Below are 18,229 nucleotides of genomic sequence, written 5' to 3' on the forward strand. Positions count from 1 at the left end.
AGTTCAAGGCCGCAGTGACCTATGATCGAGCCCCTGCACTCCAGCCTGGGCAACCAAGCGAGACACTGTCTCTAAAAAAAAAAAAAAAAAAAGTTACAGAAGCATAATCATTAATCCCATCAGGAAGAGGCAGGGGCTAGGATCATTGAACTTGTCTTTTCTAAAAATGCAGTGATTCAGGCAAAAGAGGTGGAAACCTGTGTTCTCTCTCTCTTTCTCTCCCCAGCTTATTGTTCAGGGCGTTATTGGAGAGGGCTGAGCTCAGTCACCGAGTCACGGCCTTTGTGAAATCCTGCTCGCAAGCAGAATGAGCAGACATGGTTCCTTAGGTTTACTACTTTGTCTCACACTACGAGAGGGTCATTCATTGGCAGAGGTGTATTTGCGGCGGGCCAGGTATAGAGTAATTCGAGGCGGACAAAGGAGGCAGGTCCCAGTCTTCAGGGAGCTCAGTGACATGTTTGCGCTGTCTTATGTAAACAGGAGATTGTCAGAAATGGAGGAGGGGGCACTAGACCCAAGGAAGTGCCCGGACAAAGCCGGGAGGAGAGGAGAGCCGACGGGGAGGAGGTGCCGAGAGCATCAGCAGGGCTGCTTGGTGGCACGAAGACGCCCGCGGGGACTGGAGAGGTCTGCTAGGGCCAGGCTACTCAGCTACGGAGGGCCACCTCCTCTCCAGGGACGTGAGCATCTAGCTGCACTGATTTGTTGTTCAGGAACAGGAAATGAAACCCCGCAGCTTTGAACACAATAACCCACGCCAGCCTCAGGCTCATGAATATTCAGCAGGCTGCTAGCGTCTTGCAACCCCGCCTCCGTCCCCCTCTGCGGAGACTGCGTATGCGTCGCCGGCGCGCGGCTGTGTCGTCATAGTTGCGCGCCGCCGCCGCCGCCGCTCGCTGGGGAAACTGGAAGGCTGCCATGGCTAGCCCAGCCGCCTCCTCGGTGCGACCGCCGAGACCCAAAAAAGAGCCGCAGACGCTCGTCATTCCCAAGAATGCGGCGGAGGAGCAGAAGCTCAAGCTGGAGCGGCTCATGAAGAACCCGGTGAGACGAGGCCCGGGCTCCACGGCCCGTCCGAGGCCCACCCCCTTCCTCTGCAGCGCCTCTGGGTTCTCGCAGGTCCACCTTCCGCGCCTCCAAACTCAGAAACTCAGTATCCGACCCTCCAAGAGCAGTCTTTGGGGAGGAGGAGGAGGAGGAGGCTGTCCCGGAGATAGTGAACTTCCCGTCTCTCCTTGTGTGAGAGCCCAGCTTGAATCAAAGCACGGTGGAGCGGCTTCCCGTGCTCCAAGACCCCTTCTGGTTTAACTTTCTGTGAACAAAAAGCGTTAGACTGAAAAGGTAGAATTTGTGGGTTAGCAAAAGGGTATACTCTAAACAACACTAATCGTTAGAAAGACAGTGGCCGAGACGTTTGGAGCGGGTCACTCCTCTCCCGCCCACACCCCCTCTGGGCCTCGGTCCCCTCAATCATAAAAACAATTGAACGGGAACGGGAACGTCCTTTATACCTTTAACTAGAAAAGCTTGACTCTTCTTATCTAGTAGTGTTAAAGTTGGCGGTTTCTAGCTGGAAACTATGGCTCAGGTTTCTCAGTTCTGCTCCGGAAAGCGTAGCCCTGGGAAGGTGTGGACTGTGTTATACCCAAGAGTACATAGAATGAAAAAAACCACGACAGAGGGAAGAACACAAAATCAGCTCTGTGTCCAAGCAGCAAAGCAGTCGTGCTTCGTTAGTCAATTAAAGTTGTTTGGTCATAAGAGATGTAACTTGGGCTGGGTGCTGTGGCCCCTGCCTGTAATCTCAGCGCTTTGGGAGGCCAGGCGGGAGGATGATCTGAGGCCAGGAAGGAGTTCAAGACCAGCCTGGGCAACATAGTGGGTCCCTGTCTCTACAAAAATAAAAAAATTGCCTGGTGTGGTGGTGCACGCCTGTGAGTCCTAACTACTCTGGAGACTGAAGCGGGAGGATCACTTGAGCCCAGGAGTTCAAGGCTGCAGTGAGCTCTGATGGCACCGCTTCACTCCAGCCTGAGGAACACAGCAAGAACCTGTCTCTAAAAAAAAGAGAGGGAGATATATAATTTTGTCAACAGGTTTATACTTAGAAATGCTTTCATGTTTAAATGTTGCAGGACAAAGCAGTTCCAATTCCAGAGAAAATGAGTGAATGGGCACCTCGACCTCCCCCAGAATTTGTCCGAGATGTCATGGGTAATGTCTCTGTGTGTGTGTGTGTGTGTGTGTGTGTGTGTGTGTGTAAATATAATTTTTTAAGGTAACTATAGGCTGGGCGTGGTGGCTCATGCCTGTAATCCCAGCACTTTGGGAGGCCGAGGCGGGTGGATCATGAGGTCAGGAGATCGAGGCCATCCTGGCTAACACCGTGAAACCCTGTCTCTACTAAAAATACACAGAAAAAATTAGCCGGCATGGTGGCAGGCATCTGTAGTCCCAGCTACTTGGGAGGCTGAGGCAGGAGAATGGCGTGAACCCGGGAGGCGGAGCTTGCAGTGAGCCGAGATGGCGCCGCTGCACTCCAGCCTGGGCAACAGAGCAAGACTCCGTCTCAAAAAAAAAAAAAAAAAGGTAGCTATAAAAACCCTGTAGTTAGTATTTGTTAAATCCCTGATGAGGGGAAATATGTGTTCACATGTTCGTGTTTTGCTTTTACAATGATGGGGATATAGTTGCTTTTACTTGTTTTTCATTTGACGTCGGTAAATTTAGCTTAAGGGCTGTAGTTGCTTATGGTTTGGCACTATAGAATTTTCTCCTGCAGTATTGCGGTTTTTTTTGTTTTTGTTTTTATTTTTCTTTTGGAGACAGAGTCTCACTCTGTCACCCAGGCTGGAGTGCAGTGACACAATCTCGGCTCACTGCAACCTCCGCCTCCCGGGTTCAAGCAATTCTCCTGCCTTAGCCTCCTGAGTAGCTGGGACTACAGGCCCGTGCCACCATGCCTGGCTGATTGTTTTATTTTTAGTAGAGACTGGGTTTCACTATGTTGGCCAGGCTGGTCTTGAACTCCTGACCTCAGGTGATCTGCCCGCCTCAGCCTCCCAAAGTGCTAGGATTACAGCTGTGAGCCACAGTGCCTGGCCATCTCCAGCATTATTCTTAATAATGCATTGTGGGGTTTTTTGTAAATAAAAATAGTGTTATTATTTTGTTGGATCATAAATTAACATATCTACAGGCTTACCATGGAGATAGTGTGGGTTTAGTTCCAGGCAACCTAGTTAAAGTGAATGTCGCAATAAAGGGAATCATATAAATTCTTTAGTTTCCCACTGTACATACAAGTTTTCTTTATAATGTACTATAGTTTAATGTGCAGTAGCATTATGTCTTTAAAAAGCAACGTAGGCCAGGCACGGTGGCTCATGCCTGTAATCCCAGCACTTTGGGAGGCTCGAGTTCAAGACCAGCCTGGGCAACATAAGAAGACCTCATCTCTACTAAAAATGTAAAAATTAGCCAGGCATAGTGGTGCACACCTGTGGTCCCAGCTACTTGGGAGGCTGAGGCAGGAGGATCGCTTGAGCCCAGGAGGTTGAGGCTCCAATGAGCTGTGATTGTGCCACTGCACTCCATCTTGGGTGACAGAGCAAGATCCTGTCTCAAAAAAAAAAAAAAAAAAAAGCTGAAGAAAAAACACTTTTACAAAAATATGATTTTTCTACATATACTACTTTGTAAGCACCTTTATTTCATTTAATGTATCATGGATGTCTTTTCAACTCACTAGAAATCTAGCATGTCAAATGTGAAATCATGGAGGAGGTGAGAAAGTCACTTAACCACAGTTTGCCCCTCCTGATACTGCATTTGAGTGGGATTTTTAGTGACTTCACATTCAACATTCATAGAACAAATAATTCACGACATCTACAATATGCCAGGTACTGGGCCAGTTCTGGATACAGTGGGGAGAAAGGAAGGCATGGTCGCTTCCACAACTTCCACTTTTTGTTTCTTTAGTCCCCTTCGATTAAGGGTCACCTGTGTTGGTAACTGAATTTCGTCTAGAACTGTGGACTGTTCTGGCTACAGGTTCAAGTGCTGGGGCCGGCAGTGGAGAGTTCCACGTGTACAGACATCTGCGCCGGAGAGAATACCAGCGACAGGACTACATGGATGCCATGGCTGAGAAGGTCAGTGAGCCAGAAGGCTGGCTGAGGCCCCATGTTTGGGCAGTGTGCATGGACTCTCTTTAGAAAAAAGCATTTGAGGAGGCTGGGCATGGTGGCTCACGCCTGTAATCCCAGCACTTTGGAAGGCCGAGGCAGGGGATCACCTGAGGTCGGGAGTTTGAGACCAGCCTGACCAACATGGAGAAACTCTGTCTCTACTAAAAATACAAAATTAGCCAGGTGCATACTTGTAATCCCAGCTACTCGGGAGGCTGAGGCAGGAGAATCTCTTGAACCCAAGAGACGGAGGTTGCAGTGAGCCAAGATCGTGCCATTGCACTCCAGCCTGGGCACCAAGAGCGAAACTCCATCTCAAAAAAAAAAAAAAGAGAAAAGAAAAGAAAAAAGCGTTTGAGGAAGAATAGATACTGCTGGTTGTGGCTGGTGTGAGGTCTGCCTTCTATGGACAGCACGAAATGCAGAGTCTCAAAAATACAAAACCCCATCTCTACTAAAAATACAAAAATTAGCTGGGCATGGTGGTGGGCAACTGTAGTCCCAGCTACTTGGGAGGCTGAGCCTGGAGAATCGCTGGAACCTGGGAGGCGGAGGTTGCAGTGAGCCTAGATTGCACCATTGCATTCCAGCCTGGGCGACAGAGTGAGACTCCGTCTCAAAAAAAGGAAAAAAAAAAAGACACCAAGCAATAATCATAAAATATTGTAATATTTAGCCATAAAAAGGAACAAACTACTGCTCTGTACAACAACTGGGATGATTCTTTAAACATGCTGAGTGAAAGAAGCCTTGCACAAAAGAGACCATATTGTGTAATTCCATTTATATGACGTTTTAGAGCAGGTACAATTAGTATGTGTGAGGAAAAAAACTGGTTGTCTGGTTGGGGTCACGGTTGACTGGGAAAGATGTATGAGGGGACTTTCTGGGGTGATCAAACTGTACACTCGAGATCTGGACATTTGGTTCTGTGTAGATATTAACTTTATTTATTATTTTGAGATGGAGTTTTGCTCTTGTTGCCCAGGCTGAGTGCAGTGGCGTGATCTTGGCTCACTGCAACCTCTACCTCCCGGGTTCAAGTGGTTCTCCTGCCTCAGCTTCCTGAGTAGCTGGGACTATAGGCACGACCCACCAGTCCTGGCTAATTTTTTGTATTTTTAGTAGAGATGGGGTTTCAGTATGTTGGCCAGGCTGGTCTTGAACTCCTGACCTCAAGTGATCCACCTGCCTCGGCCTCCCAAAGTGCTGGGATTACAGGCGTGAGCCACCGTGCCCGGCCAGCTATTACTTTAAAAGGAAAAAGAAAAGCATACACAAATATGAAACCCTGTTTAATAATGTGCGTGCTCGAATGTTCAAGAATGGAACGTCCTGATGTCTGCAGCTTACTTTGAAATGCACCAAAACAAACAAACAAAAAAATGATGAATTGATGGAGGAATAGAGGTATGAGTAGAGCTCTGGAAGGGAGGAATTATAATTTTCCCCATTTTATAGATGAGGAAAATGAGGCTTGGAAACAGGACTGCTGGGAAGACATAATACAATGCATACCAGTAGAGGTATGGATAGATCGATAGGTATGTGATAAAGAAAATCCAGCACAACAGGAATTGTTGAGTGAAAGGGGAGTGGATATATCGGCTGTATAATTCTTTTAACTTTTCTGTTGGAAATTTTCAAAATAAAACATTAGGGAAAATTTAAACCTAAGAGACAGCCAGGATACAGAAGAAAATATGTAAGAATTTATTGGAATGGCCAAAATTGAGTTAGAAAAAATTCTGCTTTTGGGGGCCAGCCGTGGTGGCTCATGCCTGTAATCGCAGCACTTTGGGAGGCCAAGGTGGGTGGATCACTTGAGGTCAGGATTTTGAGACCAGCCTGGCCAACATGGTGAGACCCCATCTCTACTAAAAATACAAAATTAGCCAGGCGTGGTGGCACACGCCTGTAATCACAGCTACTCGGGAGGCTGAGGCAGGAGAATCACTTGAACCCAGGAGTTGGAGGTTGTGGTGAGCTGAGATCACGCCATTACACTCCAGCCTGAGCAACAAGAGCAAAACTCTGTCTCAAAAAAAAACAAAAACAAAAATTAACCAGGCGCAGTGGTGCACACCTGTAATCCCAGCTACTCGGGAGGCTGAGGCAGGAGAATTACTTGAACCTGGGAGACGGAAGTTGCAGTGAGCTGAGATTGTGCCACTGCACTCCAGCCTGGGCGACAGAATGAGACTCCTTGTGAAAAAGAAGAAGAAAAAAATCCTGCTCTGGGCGCAGGATGGGGTCATTGTTGTGCTGGCTGTCAACTGATACTTGCTTGTCCTGTAGTTTTTCCTGGCCCCTGGGTGTTGGTGGTTCTTCTTGTTCCTGCCGTCTTCTGTTGGTAACAGTCTCAATCCTAGTGAGAAGTATTAGACAGTTTTTGTCACAAAACTCTACCAGGTCACTGCAGTGGGTTTGCCTGTCAAAAATAGTGCTCTGTGTATAGAAACCATCAAGCTGGGTGTGGTGGCTCACGCCTGTAATCCCAGCACTTTGGGATGCCAAGGTGGGAGGATCACTTGAGCCCAGGAGTTTGAACCCAGGCAACGTGGCAAGACCCCATCTCTACAAAGAATGCAAAGACTAGCCAGATATGGTGGCAGCCGCCTGTAGTCCCAGCTGCTTGGGAGGCTGAGGCAGGAGGATCGCTTGAGCCTGGACTGTCAAGGCTGCAGTGAGCTGTGATCACGCCACTGTACTCTAGCCTGAGTTAGTGAGCAAGACCCTGTCTCAAAAAGAAAGAAAGAGGGTGGGGGGTGGAGGGAGGGAGGGAGAGAAAGGAAAAGAAACTACTACCAGAAACACTTTATAAACTATTTTAGAGGGGAGGACATAGAGCAGGTTGCTGTCTCAAACACTGTAAATTCATCTGAAGTTTTTACATATTTATTCAAGACTCAGAGAAAATACAGAAAAATGTTTCACAAACCTTGGCCTCTATGCAAATGCAAAGATTCTTATTTTGGATGGCAAAAGACAGTCTCTGAGATTTAAAAAAAAAGGAAAGAGCATCCTCGTTTTTTAGTGACAGATCACCTCCATCAGAGCCCAGTCCCACTCACCCCTGCTTGAGACATTGCCTCTGCCAGGTACGGCAGCCAGCTGGGGCTCTGTTTAGTTCACTTGCTGGTAAATTCGGCTTCTTCAGCAGCACAGAGTAAGACATTCACAGCTCAGCTTTTTTTTTTTTTTTTTCCCTGAGACAGAGTCGCGCTCTGTCACCCAGGCTGGAGTGTGATCTTGGCTTGCTGTAGCCTCTGCCTCCTGGGTTCAAGCAATGCTAGTGTCTCAGCCTCCCGAGTACCTGGGATTACAGGTGCCTGCCACCAGGCCTGGCTAATTTTTGTATTTTTGGTAGAGACAGGGTTTCACCATGTTGCCCACACTGGTCTCGAACTCTGGACCTCAGGTGATCTGCCCACCTCAGCTTCCAGTGTGCTGGGATTACAGGCGTGAGCCACCGCACCTGGCCTTCACAGCTCAGCTTCTAAGCAAATCAAATCTTTTAGATTTAAGTCATTTGCTTTTTGGTTGTCCAGAAAGTTGATTAATTAAAGTTGATTTCCTTCCTGAAGGAATATTTTCTGCCCTCAGAGAGAGGGCTTGTTTGGTTTGGTTTCTGTGCCACTGTAAGCAGATGCGTACAGCCCTGGCAGTGCAGACCAGCAGAGGTGTTGAAGGCACCTCTTCCTCCTTTGCCGGCTCCTTATTTTTTGCTCCATTGACCTTTATGGCTGTGACTGGAAGAAACAAGAGATGACACTTTGAATCAGTAGATGTCTTTGTAGTTTACAGGTGGTTTTCTATTTTTTTTTTGAGACAGTCTCCCTCTGCCGCCTAGACTGGTATGCAGTGGCGCGATTTCCGGTCACTGCAACCTCTGCCTCCTGGGTTCAAGTGATTCTCCTGCCTCAGCCTCCCGAGTATCAGCCTCCCAAAGTACTGGGATTACAGGCATGAGCCATTGTGCCCAAACCCTTATTTCATTATTGTTCCTAACAGCTCTGGGAGAGAGGAATTACAATTTTCCCCATTTTATAGATGAGTAGACTGAGGCTTGGAGACAGAACTGCTGAGAAGAAGTAATGCAGTACTTACAAATATCTGTGTGGGTGTGGGTGTGTGCTTAGTAGCAGGTCATGGCAGCAGATGGCATGCGTTACGCTGCGTTAGAATCAGTCATTTGGTGGCTGGGCACAGTGGCCTGTAATCTCAGCACTTTGGGAGGCTGAGGTGGGAGGATCCTTTGAGGCCAGGAGTTTAAAACCAGCCTGGACAACATAGCCAGAGCTGTCTCTACAAAATAAACATAAGAATTAGCCAGATGTAATGGCATGCACCCATAGTGCCAAGTACTCAGGAGACTGAGACAGGACGATCTATCAAGCCCAGGAGTTCAAGATTGTAGTGAGCTGTTGTGCCACTGCACTCCAGCCTAGGCAACAGAGTAAGACCTTGTCTCAAAACAAAAACAAAAAAACTCAGCCATTTGGTAACTATGGTTGGGCTTAGGGCTTGAAAATGCCATGGTTCTGACCCTCCAGCCATTCCTTCTAATGAGCTGTGGGCAGTGTCGGAGGCCCCAGCTGAGCAGACGGTGAGCGCTGCCCTCAGAGTGTCCTCTGCACTCCCTCCTGTATTGTCTCCTATATCGTGCTGTGCATGAGTGGTGCCTCCATCAACTGAAAGAGTTACTTCGCCATCGGAGACCTATGTATTGATTACCTGCCCTGCCTCTGGGACAGCCTTTTAAAGTTAAAATGGCCCTGGGGACCCAGGTAGTGCCTCTAGCACCCCCAGTGGTGTGACTTCTAGAACTCTCCTACTTTGCCTGAGCAAAACCTCCCACAGTCTGCCCAGACCAGAGCGTGTCTAAATGATGTGGGTTTTGTTGCAGCAAAAATTGGATGCAGAGTTTCAGAAAAGACTGGAAAAGAATAAAATTGCTGCAGAGGAGCAGACCGCAAAGCGCCGGAAGAAGCGGTAAGCGGCATGGCCTAACTGTGATGACACTTAAGGGCCAGGGGTGGTGGCTGGGTGAGCTGAGTCCTTGCAGTCAGTAGTAGTTCCTCTGCGTGACCTGTAGGGGTCATGAGTGTAAAGCAATGACTTCAACTACCTAAGCAGAGAGCAAGTTCCTTATGACCCTCCAGCTGGTTACAGATTGTCCAGAGCTTGCAAGTCAGGACTTCAGTGATCACATTGATTTCTGTGTCTCCTTCAACTCTGTATTTTTTTTTTTTTTTTTTGAGACAAAGTCTCACTGTGTCCCCCAGGCTGCAGTGCAGTGGCACAATCTTGGCTCACTGCAACCTCCGCCTCTTGGGTTCAAGCAATTCTCCTGCCTCAACCTCCCGAGTAGCTGGGATTACAGGTGCCCGCCACCATACCCAGCTAATTTTTGTATTTTTAGTAGAGACGAGGTTTCACCATGTTGGCCGGGCTGGTCTTGAACTCCTCACCTCAGGTGATCTGCCTGCTTTGGCCTCCCAAAGTGCTGGGATTACAGGCATGAGCCACCACACGCGGCCGCATCTGTATTTTAACAAGGTGCTGCAATCAAACTTCCCATTTAGCATGTTTCTTAAATTACGGTTTATGACTCCCTCAAGTGACTACATGGTATATAGGCTGTGTGTTTATATGTATATCTGTGTGTTTACATAAGTGGTCCCTCAACTTTTGCAGTTAGAGCTGAGCAGGATTCTAACAACAGCCCCTAAATATCTTGAAATGAAAAAGCATCTTTAGGGACCAGGCATGGTGGCTCACAGTTGTAATCTCAGCACTTCAGGAGGATCACTTGAGCCCGGGGGCTGAGGCTGCAGTGAGTTACGATCGCACCACTGCACTCCAGCCTGGGTGACAAAGTGCAACCCTGTCTCTACAATAATACAAAAAATTTTTTTTAAAAAAAAAACATCCCCATTATTTCTGAGGTTGCTTTGCCTCAGGGTGCCCCGGGATTTGCTCTTGAATCCTAATGAAAGCAGCTGATAAGGATGGACTGGCAGAGTCATGCAAAAGTTTTGGTTGGTGCAAAAATAACTGCAGTTTTGGACCGTGAATTTTAGATCATTATAACTAGGCTGAAACCATGTTTATTGATCAACATTACAATCAACACATTTTCACCAGTGAGAAATAAGTTTATTTCTATAACGTAAAAATCCATGCTCCGGGATTTGAAGAACTCTTGGAAAGCATTTTCTGCATCCTGCCGGTTGTGGAAGTGCTTTCCCTGCAAAAAGTTGTCAAAGTGCTTGAAGAAGTGGTAGTCGGTTGGCAAGAAGTCAGGTGAATATGGTGGATGAGGCAACACATTGCAGCCCAATTTGTTCAGCCTTTGAAGCATTGGTTGTGTGACGTGTGGTCGGGCGTTGTCCTGGGGAAGAATTGGGCCCCTTCTGTTGATCAGTGCTGGCTGCAGGCGTTGGAGTTTTCAGTGTATCTCATCGATTTGCTGCACGTACTTCTCCAGTGTACTGGTTTCACCGGGATTCAGAAAGCTGTAGTGGATCAGACCAGCAGCTGACCAGCAAACAGTGGCCATGACCTGTTTTGGTGCGAGTTTGGCTTTGGGAAGTGCTTTGGAGCAGCTTCTTGGTCCAGCCACTGAGCTGGTTGTTGCAGGTGTCATGTAAAATCCACTTTTCATCACATGTCACAGTCTGATCAAGAAATGGTTCATTTTTGTTGTGTAGAGAAAGAGAAGACGACACTTCAAAATAATGATTTTTTTGATTTTCGCTCAGCTCATGAGGCACCCACTTACCGAGCTTTCTCACCTTTCCAGTTTGCTTCAAATGCTGAATGACTGTAGAATGGTCGATTCTGAGTTCCTCGGCCCCTTCTCATGTAGTTGTAAGAGGATCAGCTTCCATGATTGCTCTCAATTGGTCATTGTCCAATGACTGATGGCTGGCCACGATGCTCATCTTCAAGGCTCTCATCTCCTTTGCAAAACTTCTTGCCCCACCACTGCACTATACATTCGTTGCCAGTTCCTGGGCCAAATGCGTTGTTGATGTTGTGAGTTGTCTCCACTGCTTTACGACCCATTTTGAATTTGAATAAGAAAATCACTTGAATTTGCTTTTTGCCTAGCATCGTTTTCATAGTCTAAACATAAAATAAACAAGTAATAAGTTATTAGCAAAAAAAAAAAAAAAAAAAGCCGATTAAAATGATGTATAACATAATCACATCTATTTAAGAATATATTGGCTGGGCGTGGTGGCTCACACCTGTAATCCCAGCACTTTGGGAGGCCAAGGTGGGCGGATCACAAGGTCAGGAGATCGAGACCATCCTGGCTAACACAGAGAAACCCCGTCTCTATTGAAAATACAAAAAATTAGCTGGGCGTGGTGGTGGGTGCCTGTAGTCCCAGCTACTCGGGAGGCCGAGGCAGGAGAATGGTGTGAACCCAGGAGACAGAGCTTGCAGTGAGCCGAGATCGCGCCACTGCACTCCAGCCTGGGTGACAGAGCGAGACTCCATCTCAAAAAAAAAAAGAATATGTTCCAATATCAAACAGCAAATTCCAGCAATGCAAAAACGGCAATTACTTTTGCACTCACCTAATATTTTTCTTATTTTGTTATCGTAATGTTTGTGTTATTCCTCAGGTTTTAAAGATACCATAAGGAGGTGTTTATTTTCTAAAATATACCATAAGGTAGTTAAGGAATCAGTGTATATGGTTTTACATTTTTAGCCAGAAGTTAAAAGAGAAGAAATTACTGGCAAAGAAGATGAAACTTGAACAGAAGAAACAAGAAGGTGAGTGGTGCCCACTTTTCTTGGCTGTAGCCTCTTTCTTGCTGTTGGTCACAGTGGCTGAACTGTCAGGAAACACAGGGACGGAGAGTTTGGGCTGGATGGCTGGCCACTGAAGAAATAACAGCTTATTCATATTAGCTAGGACCCATTGAATTGCAAGTATCAGAAAACCAAACTGGCTTAAGCAAAAAGATACTGGCTCAAGTTAGGTCAAGGACAGACCTCCCTTCTGGCATGGCTGGTCAGGGAGATCAGTGACATTATTGGTTATTGACATCTCCTCCTCTGGCCTGGTGTCCTGTCCTCAGGCAGCTCACACTCCTTGTGGTTTTGAGGTGCCTGCAGCATCTCTCGGGGCTACATCCCTCCTCGATCTTGTCCAGGAGGGAAAATTGAGAGGATGTCTCAGCTTTCCTAGCAGAAGTCTTTTTGTGTCTCTCTGGCTCTGATTGAGTCACTTGCCAGGTCAGGTAAGAATGCTTTTGGCTACAAGCAACAAAAAAGTGCCTAAATCACGAGGAGTTGGTTTTTTTTTTACAAGATGAGAAATCTGGTAGTAGGTGGCAGCGTGATGTGGCTCAGCAGTTGTGGGCTGGCTCCCCCGCACGTTCCTTGGCCTTTACCCTGAGAGTGTGAGGTGGCTCCCATGGCTTCTGGCACCATACCTGTGTTCAAAGCAAGAAGAAGGGGAGTGAGGTGGTACTTATGTGGTCTGCCTTTTTTAAATTGGAGAGCAAAAGTTTCTCCAGAAGTGCCCAGAAGACATCACGTTAAATACTAGGTCTCTTTGCCATCCCTAGCTGCCGTCAGGCTAGAGGAATAGAAAACAGAACTGTTGTAACCAACTCAAACCTATCGTGATCCAGCACTGCGAGCTGCGTACATTGCCACCCTAGCCAGATTCCAGGTCCCATTAATAAGGAAGAGTGGGGGTCAGGGTTGGCTGTTAGGTCAGCATCCCACCGTGCTGCCAATCCTGCCACCTCTGAACTCATCACAATGCTAGTGGTGCTATCCCCCATCCCTGGGAACTCATGGGCTGTGAATAAGGGAGGGGGGCCCCAGCTGGAAAGGACCAAGGTTGCTAAGAGACCAAAAAATGACACTGTCCCCCACGTGACTGAATCTATGGCTATTCCATGCTTGACTGGATCTGCTTCCTGAGTGCATGATTGTGGTTTTTGGTTTTAGGGTGAAGTCAGACTTTCATTGACATATTAAAATAGAATTGGGCTGGGCATGGTGGCCCATGCCTATAATCCCAGCTACTTGGGAGGCTGAGGCAGGAGAATCACTTGAACCCAGGAGGCTGAGGTTGCAGTGAGCCGAGATCACGCCATTGCACTCCAGCCTGGGCAACAAAAGCAAAACTCCATCTCAAAAAAATAAAACAGGCCAGGCATGGTGGCTCGTGCTTGTAATCCCAGCACTTTGAGAGGCCAAGGTGAGTGGATCACCTGAGGTCAAGAGTTCGAGACCAGCCTGGCCAACATGGTGAAACCCCATCTCTACTAAAAATACAAAAATTAGCTAGGCGTGATGGCAGGCACCTGTAATCCCAGCTATTCAGGAGGCTGAGGCAGGAGAATTGCTTGAACCTGGGAGGCAGAGGTTGCAGTGAGCCGAGATTGTGCCATTGCACTCCAGCCTGGGTGACAGGAGCGAAACTCTGTCTCAAAAATAAATAAAATAAAATATGATTGGCCACTTCTAGGAACCACTTCCTTATGAGTTGTAAATGTACTGTGTGACACATCGGATATAGTTGTAGGTTGTTCCTTACCCTTTCCTAGAAGAAATTATTTTAAACTGCTGAAATGTGACTGATAGGACCTCATCTCTCAAACCACCTCATCCCTTCCCCTCCACCGCAACAGCAGATTGTGGAAGTACTTGGCCCAAGTAGGAGGATTGGGCATAAAAGCTATTCTCGCAATCTGTTAAGGGGTTATTGTAGCTTGGACCGATTATATTTGGAAATTTGAGACCAGCCTGGGCAGCATAGTAAGACCCCATCTCTACAAACAGTAAAAAATCAGCCAGGCATGGTGGTGCACACCTGTAGTCCCAGCTTTTTGGGAGGCTGGGGCAGGAGGATTGCTTGAACCCAGGAGTTCAAGACTAGTCTGGGCAACATAGTGAGACCCCATCTCTACAAAAAGTTTTAAAAATTAGTCAGGTGTGGTGGTGCACGCCTGTCGTCCTAGCTAGTCTGGAGGCTGAGGCGGGAGACTCGCCTGAGCCCAGGAGGTCAAGGCTGCAGTGAGCCATGATTGTGCCACTGCACTGCAGCCTGGGTGACAGAGCAAGATTCTGTCTAAAAATAATAATAATAATAATAATAGATCTCCTTTGCTGAGTAATTTGACCCTACCTCCTCAGGGTTTGTTGGTTTTGCTGCTTATCATTGTCATTGTTGCTATTTGTGTGTTTAGTGACTTTCCTAACAAATTCTGTAAAACCTGTATTCTTTGTTGTGTTTGGACTCTGAAGTCTCTGCTCGGTCAGCTTAGTTGGTCAGTGGAAGATGAGAGATTTCCTTGAATGTCTTGAACCACCGCATCTCCCAGTCTTTGCCAAGGAGCTCTGTGTGTGTGTTGGAATGTGCCTCCAACCCCCTGGCAGGCAGTCTGCAATTTGCTGTAGCTTTTACTTCCTGCTTGCACAGAGCCTCCAGGGCAGCAGAGGTGAGCGGTCGGGGCCTTGGCTGTCTTTCTTGGGCATGTGCACTGCTCTGGTGGCCCTCTAGAGTCCCAGCTTTTCCTTTTCAGCTTTTTGGTCAGTTTCTTGTTTGTGTCCATCGTTACTGCTGTCTTGGTTGGTGGGATGTTAAACAGTTGTCACTGATGGTTTTTGACAAACGCCCAGAGGAAAAAGCTGTTCATGTTGAGTGAGCTCACCTCAATACTGAGTCAGATCAACTAAAGACAGGCCTTGCAGGTAGACGTTTCCAGGGAACTGCCAGACAGGTCAACTAGGGCCAGTACCCTGGGAATGGAACTTCCAACAGCTCCCAACCCAGTCAGCCTCCTCCCATTTTTACAGCTACTGTGGCAGGGGGGCTCTTGGTTTTCAAGACTCCCTCAGATCTGGGGAGAGGGAGATGGGAAATTAAAACCCACAGAGCTCATGCTCTTAGTGAGGTTCAGGCATTTGAACAGCTTGAGGAGCATTTCCAGAGTTCTGAAAAAATTGATTTTTAGGATTTTTGCCAGTGTTCTGTTACCTTTATGGAGGAGCAGATTTTTGGAGACCCTTACTCTGCCATTCATCCCTTTAGATTTTAACTTTCAAACAGCACTGCATTTGAAGTATGTTTCCTGTACGTCAAATGTTTGGGTCATGTTTTTTAATTCCTTCTGACAGTCTGTCTCTTTTGTGATATGTTTGGATTCAAGGGTACCATTTAATTTGTTTTTTGTTTTCATTTTTGTGTTTTTGAAGCAAGGTCTCCCCTTGTCACCCAGGCTGGAGTGCAGCAGTGCAATCACGGCTCACGGCAGCCTCGAACTCCTGGTGGGTTCAAGCAATCCTGCTAGCTCAGCCTCTTGAGTAGCTGGGACTACAGGTGTGTACCACCATGCCTGGCTAATGTGTTATTTTTTTATAGAGATGGGGTCTCACTATGTTGTCCAGGCTTGTCTTGAACTCCTGGGGTCAAGTGATCCTCCCACTTCAGCCTCCCGGGTAGCTGAGACCACAGACCTGTGCCACCACACTCAGGTAATTTTTGTGTTTTTATAGAAACTAGGTTTCACTATGTTTTGAACTCTTAAGCTCAAGTGGCCCTCCTGCCTTGGCCTCCCATAGTACTGAGATTTCAGGCATGGGCCACCATGTGAAGCTGTCGTGGTTTTTCTCTGGCTGCTTGGTGTTTTTTTTGGTTTTTTTTTTTTGTTTTTTTAAGATGGAGTCTTGCTCTATCACCTAGGCTGGAGTGCGGTGTGCAGTCTTGGCTCACTGCAACCTCCGCCTCCTGGGTTCAAGCAATTCTCCTGCCTCAGCCTCCCTAATAACTGAGATTACAGGCACGCACCACCATGCCCAGCTAATTTTTGTGTTTTTAGTAGGGATGGGGTTTCACCATATTGGCCAGGTTGATCTCGAACTCCTCACCTCAGGTGATCCGCCCACCTCAGCCTCCCAAAGTTCTGGGATAACAGGTGTGAACCACCACACCTGACCTTAGTTCTATTTTTAATTTCTGTGTAATCACCATACTTTTCCATAGTAACTGAACCATTTTATACTCCCACCAGTGCAAAAGGGCTATAATTTCTCCACATCCTCACAACACTTATTTTCTGTTTTTGAGGGTTTTTTGTTTTGTTTTTAGGTAACTATCTTAATGGGTGTGAAGTGGTATCTCACTATAGTATTGATTTTTGTTTCCCTAATGATTTGTGATGTTGGGCATCTTTGTTGTTGTTTTGTTTGTTTGTTTGTTTTTGAGACAGTCTCGCTCTGTCGCCCAGGCTGGAGTGCAGTGGTGTGATCTCGGCTCACTGTAACCCCTGCCTCCACCATGCCCGGCTAATTTTTGTATTTTTAGTAGAGATGGTGTTTCACCATGTTGGCCAGACTAGTCTCAAACTCCACCCACCTCGGCCTCCCAAAGTGCTGGGATTACAGACATGAGCCACCACGCCCAGCCAGCACCTGAACATATTAAAAAATGGTTAATACCCCATGACTGTACATGCTTTGTACCAAATGGGAAGAATAGAGTGTTCTAAGGATAACCGTCATGAAAGTGGTTTGGGCTTGGACTCATTGGCTCACATCTGTAATCCTAACATTTTGGTAGGCCGAGGTGGGAGGATCACTTGAGCCCAGGAGTTTGAGACCAGCCTGGTCAACAAAATGAGACCCCATCCCTACAAAATATTTAAAAATAAGCAAGGTGTGGTGGTGCACACCTGTAGTCCTGGCTTCTTGGAAAGCTGAGGTGGGAGGATGGCTTGAGCCCAGGTGGCTGAGGCGGCAGTGAGCTGTGATTGCACCACTGCACTCCAGCCTGGGTGGCAGAGCAAGAGCCTGTCTCAAAAAAGAAGTGGTTCGTATGCCATTTATCTCGCCTTCTCAGTTTCCTTCTTTATTTTTCATTTTGTGAGAGTAAGCAAGCTTTTCCAGTTATCCGGTGGAAAGAAATGGGAGTAATGTGGTAATACCGAGTTGCGCCCCAAGGTGGCTTTGGTGCTTCATGGGTCCTGGATGGACTCAGAGGCACAGATCACTCAAGCTACTTTGGCTCTTCTCCTAAAAAGCAGGAGGGGCAGCTGGCTGGGTGTTCTGTTGTTGGAGAGGACATCTCACCGCTTGTTTTCTGTGCTGATCCAGTAGCTCGGGGAAGACTCCCAGCAGTGTGGGACTTGTGTCTGAATGACAGCATAGGATGACATTAAGCCAATGTGGATTATTCTGAAGCCTTGAACTCCCCAGATGATGTATTCCCACACCACTGTTACTTATCCTAACATAGGCCTGCCCGTCAAAGAAATCCAGGGCGCCCTTAGGGGATTTGTTACTAGGCACATCTAGAGCAGAGCTTCTCCATAGTTGCACTACTGATGCTTCAGGCTGGAAAATGCTGTGTCATGAGGGGCTGTGTCTTGGTCACTGCAGGGTGTCTCACGGCGTCCTAGTGTCTACCCCTGCTGAGGCCAGGAGCACCCACCTTCCCCCAGTCATCAGCAATTGGAAGTCTTCAGACACTGCCAGATGCACCCTAGTGGAGGAGGACGGAATTGTTCCTGCCTGAGAGCTCCTGATCTAGGGGCAGGTATCCGGTGTCCAGAAGGCACTCAACATGTGTTTGGATCAAACTGTTTCTTTCAGAGCCAAAATCCTTCAACATAATATGCTGGAAAACTACCCACATCCTTTGTGTCTTTGGAGAAAAGAGATACTCTATGATCATTTTAGAAATTTTTAAAATATGCAGAAAAGAACATCATCAAAAATAAAAGTTGGCTGGGCACAGTGGCTCATGCCTGTAATCCCAGCACTTTGGGAAGCTGAGGCTGGAGGATCATTTGAGGCCAGGAATTTGAGACCAGTGTGGGCAACATAGCAAGACCTTGTCTGTATTTTGTAAATAAATATAAGTTATCTGTAACCTGTACTAAAAATGACTTTAACACTTTAATATAATTTCTTTGATTTCAGTTTTTTCATATATAAGCCTTATTTCTATAAATGCCATATTTATAGATGTCCTGATTTTATCACGTAAC

General features: G+C 47.0%; 1 protein-coding gene across 1 annotated transcript in view; it reads left to right on the plus strand.

Annotated features, from left to right (window-relative positions):
- Nucleotides 1-891: 891 nt before the first annotated feature.
- PRKRIP1 (PRKR interacting protein 1) overlaps nt 892-18,229 on the plus strand; it is a gene marked incomplete at its 5' end in the record, with an annotated part of 30,309 nt that continues 12,971 nt past the window's right edge. The window contains 5 exon segments of the mRNA NM_001133284.1: nt 892-1,047; nt 2,139-2,217; nt 4,060-4,160; nt 9,106-9,191; nt 11,929-11,993. Coding sequence (NP_001126756.1) covers nt 922-1,047; nt 2,139-2,217; nt 4,060-4,160; nt 9,106-9,191; nt 11,929-11,993 — 457 coding nt within the window.

This window comes from Pongo abelii, chromosome 6 (assembly GCF_028885655.2).
Source record: "Pongo abelii isolate AG06213 chromosome 6, NHGRI_mPonAbe1-v2.0_pri, whole genome shotgun sequence".
NCBI classification, from domain to species: Eukaryota; Metazoa; Chordata; class Mammalia; order Primates; family Hominidae; genus Pongo; species Pongo abelii.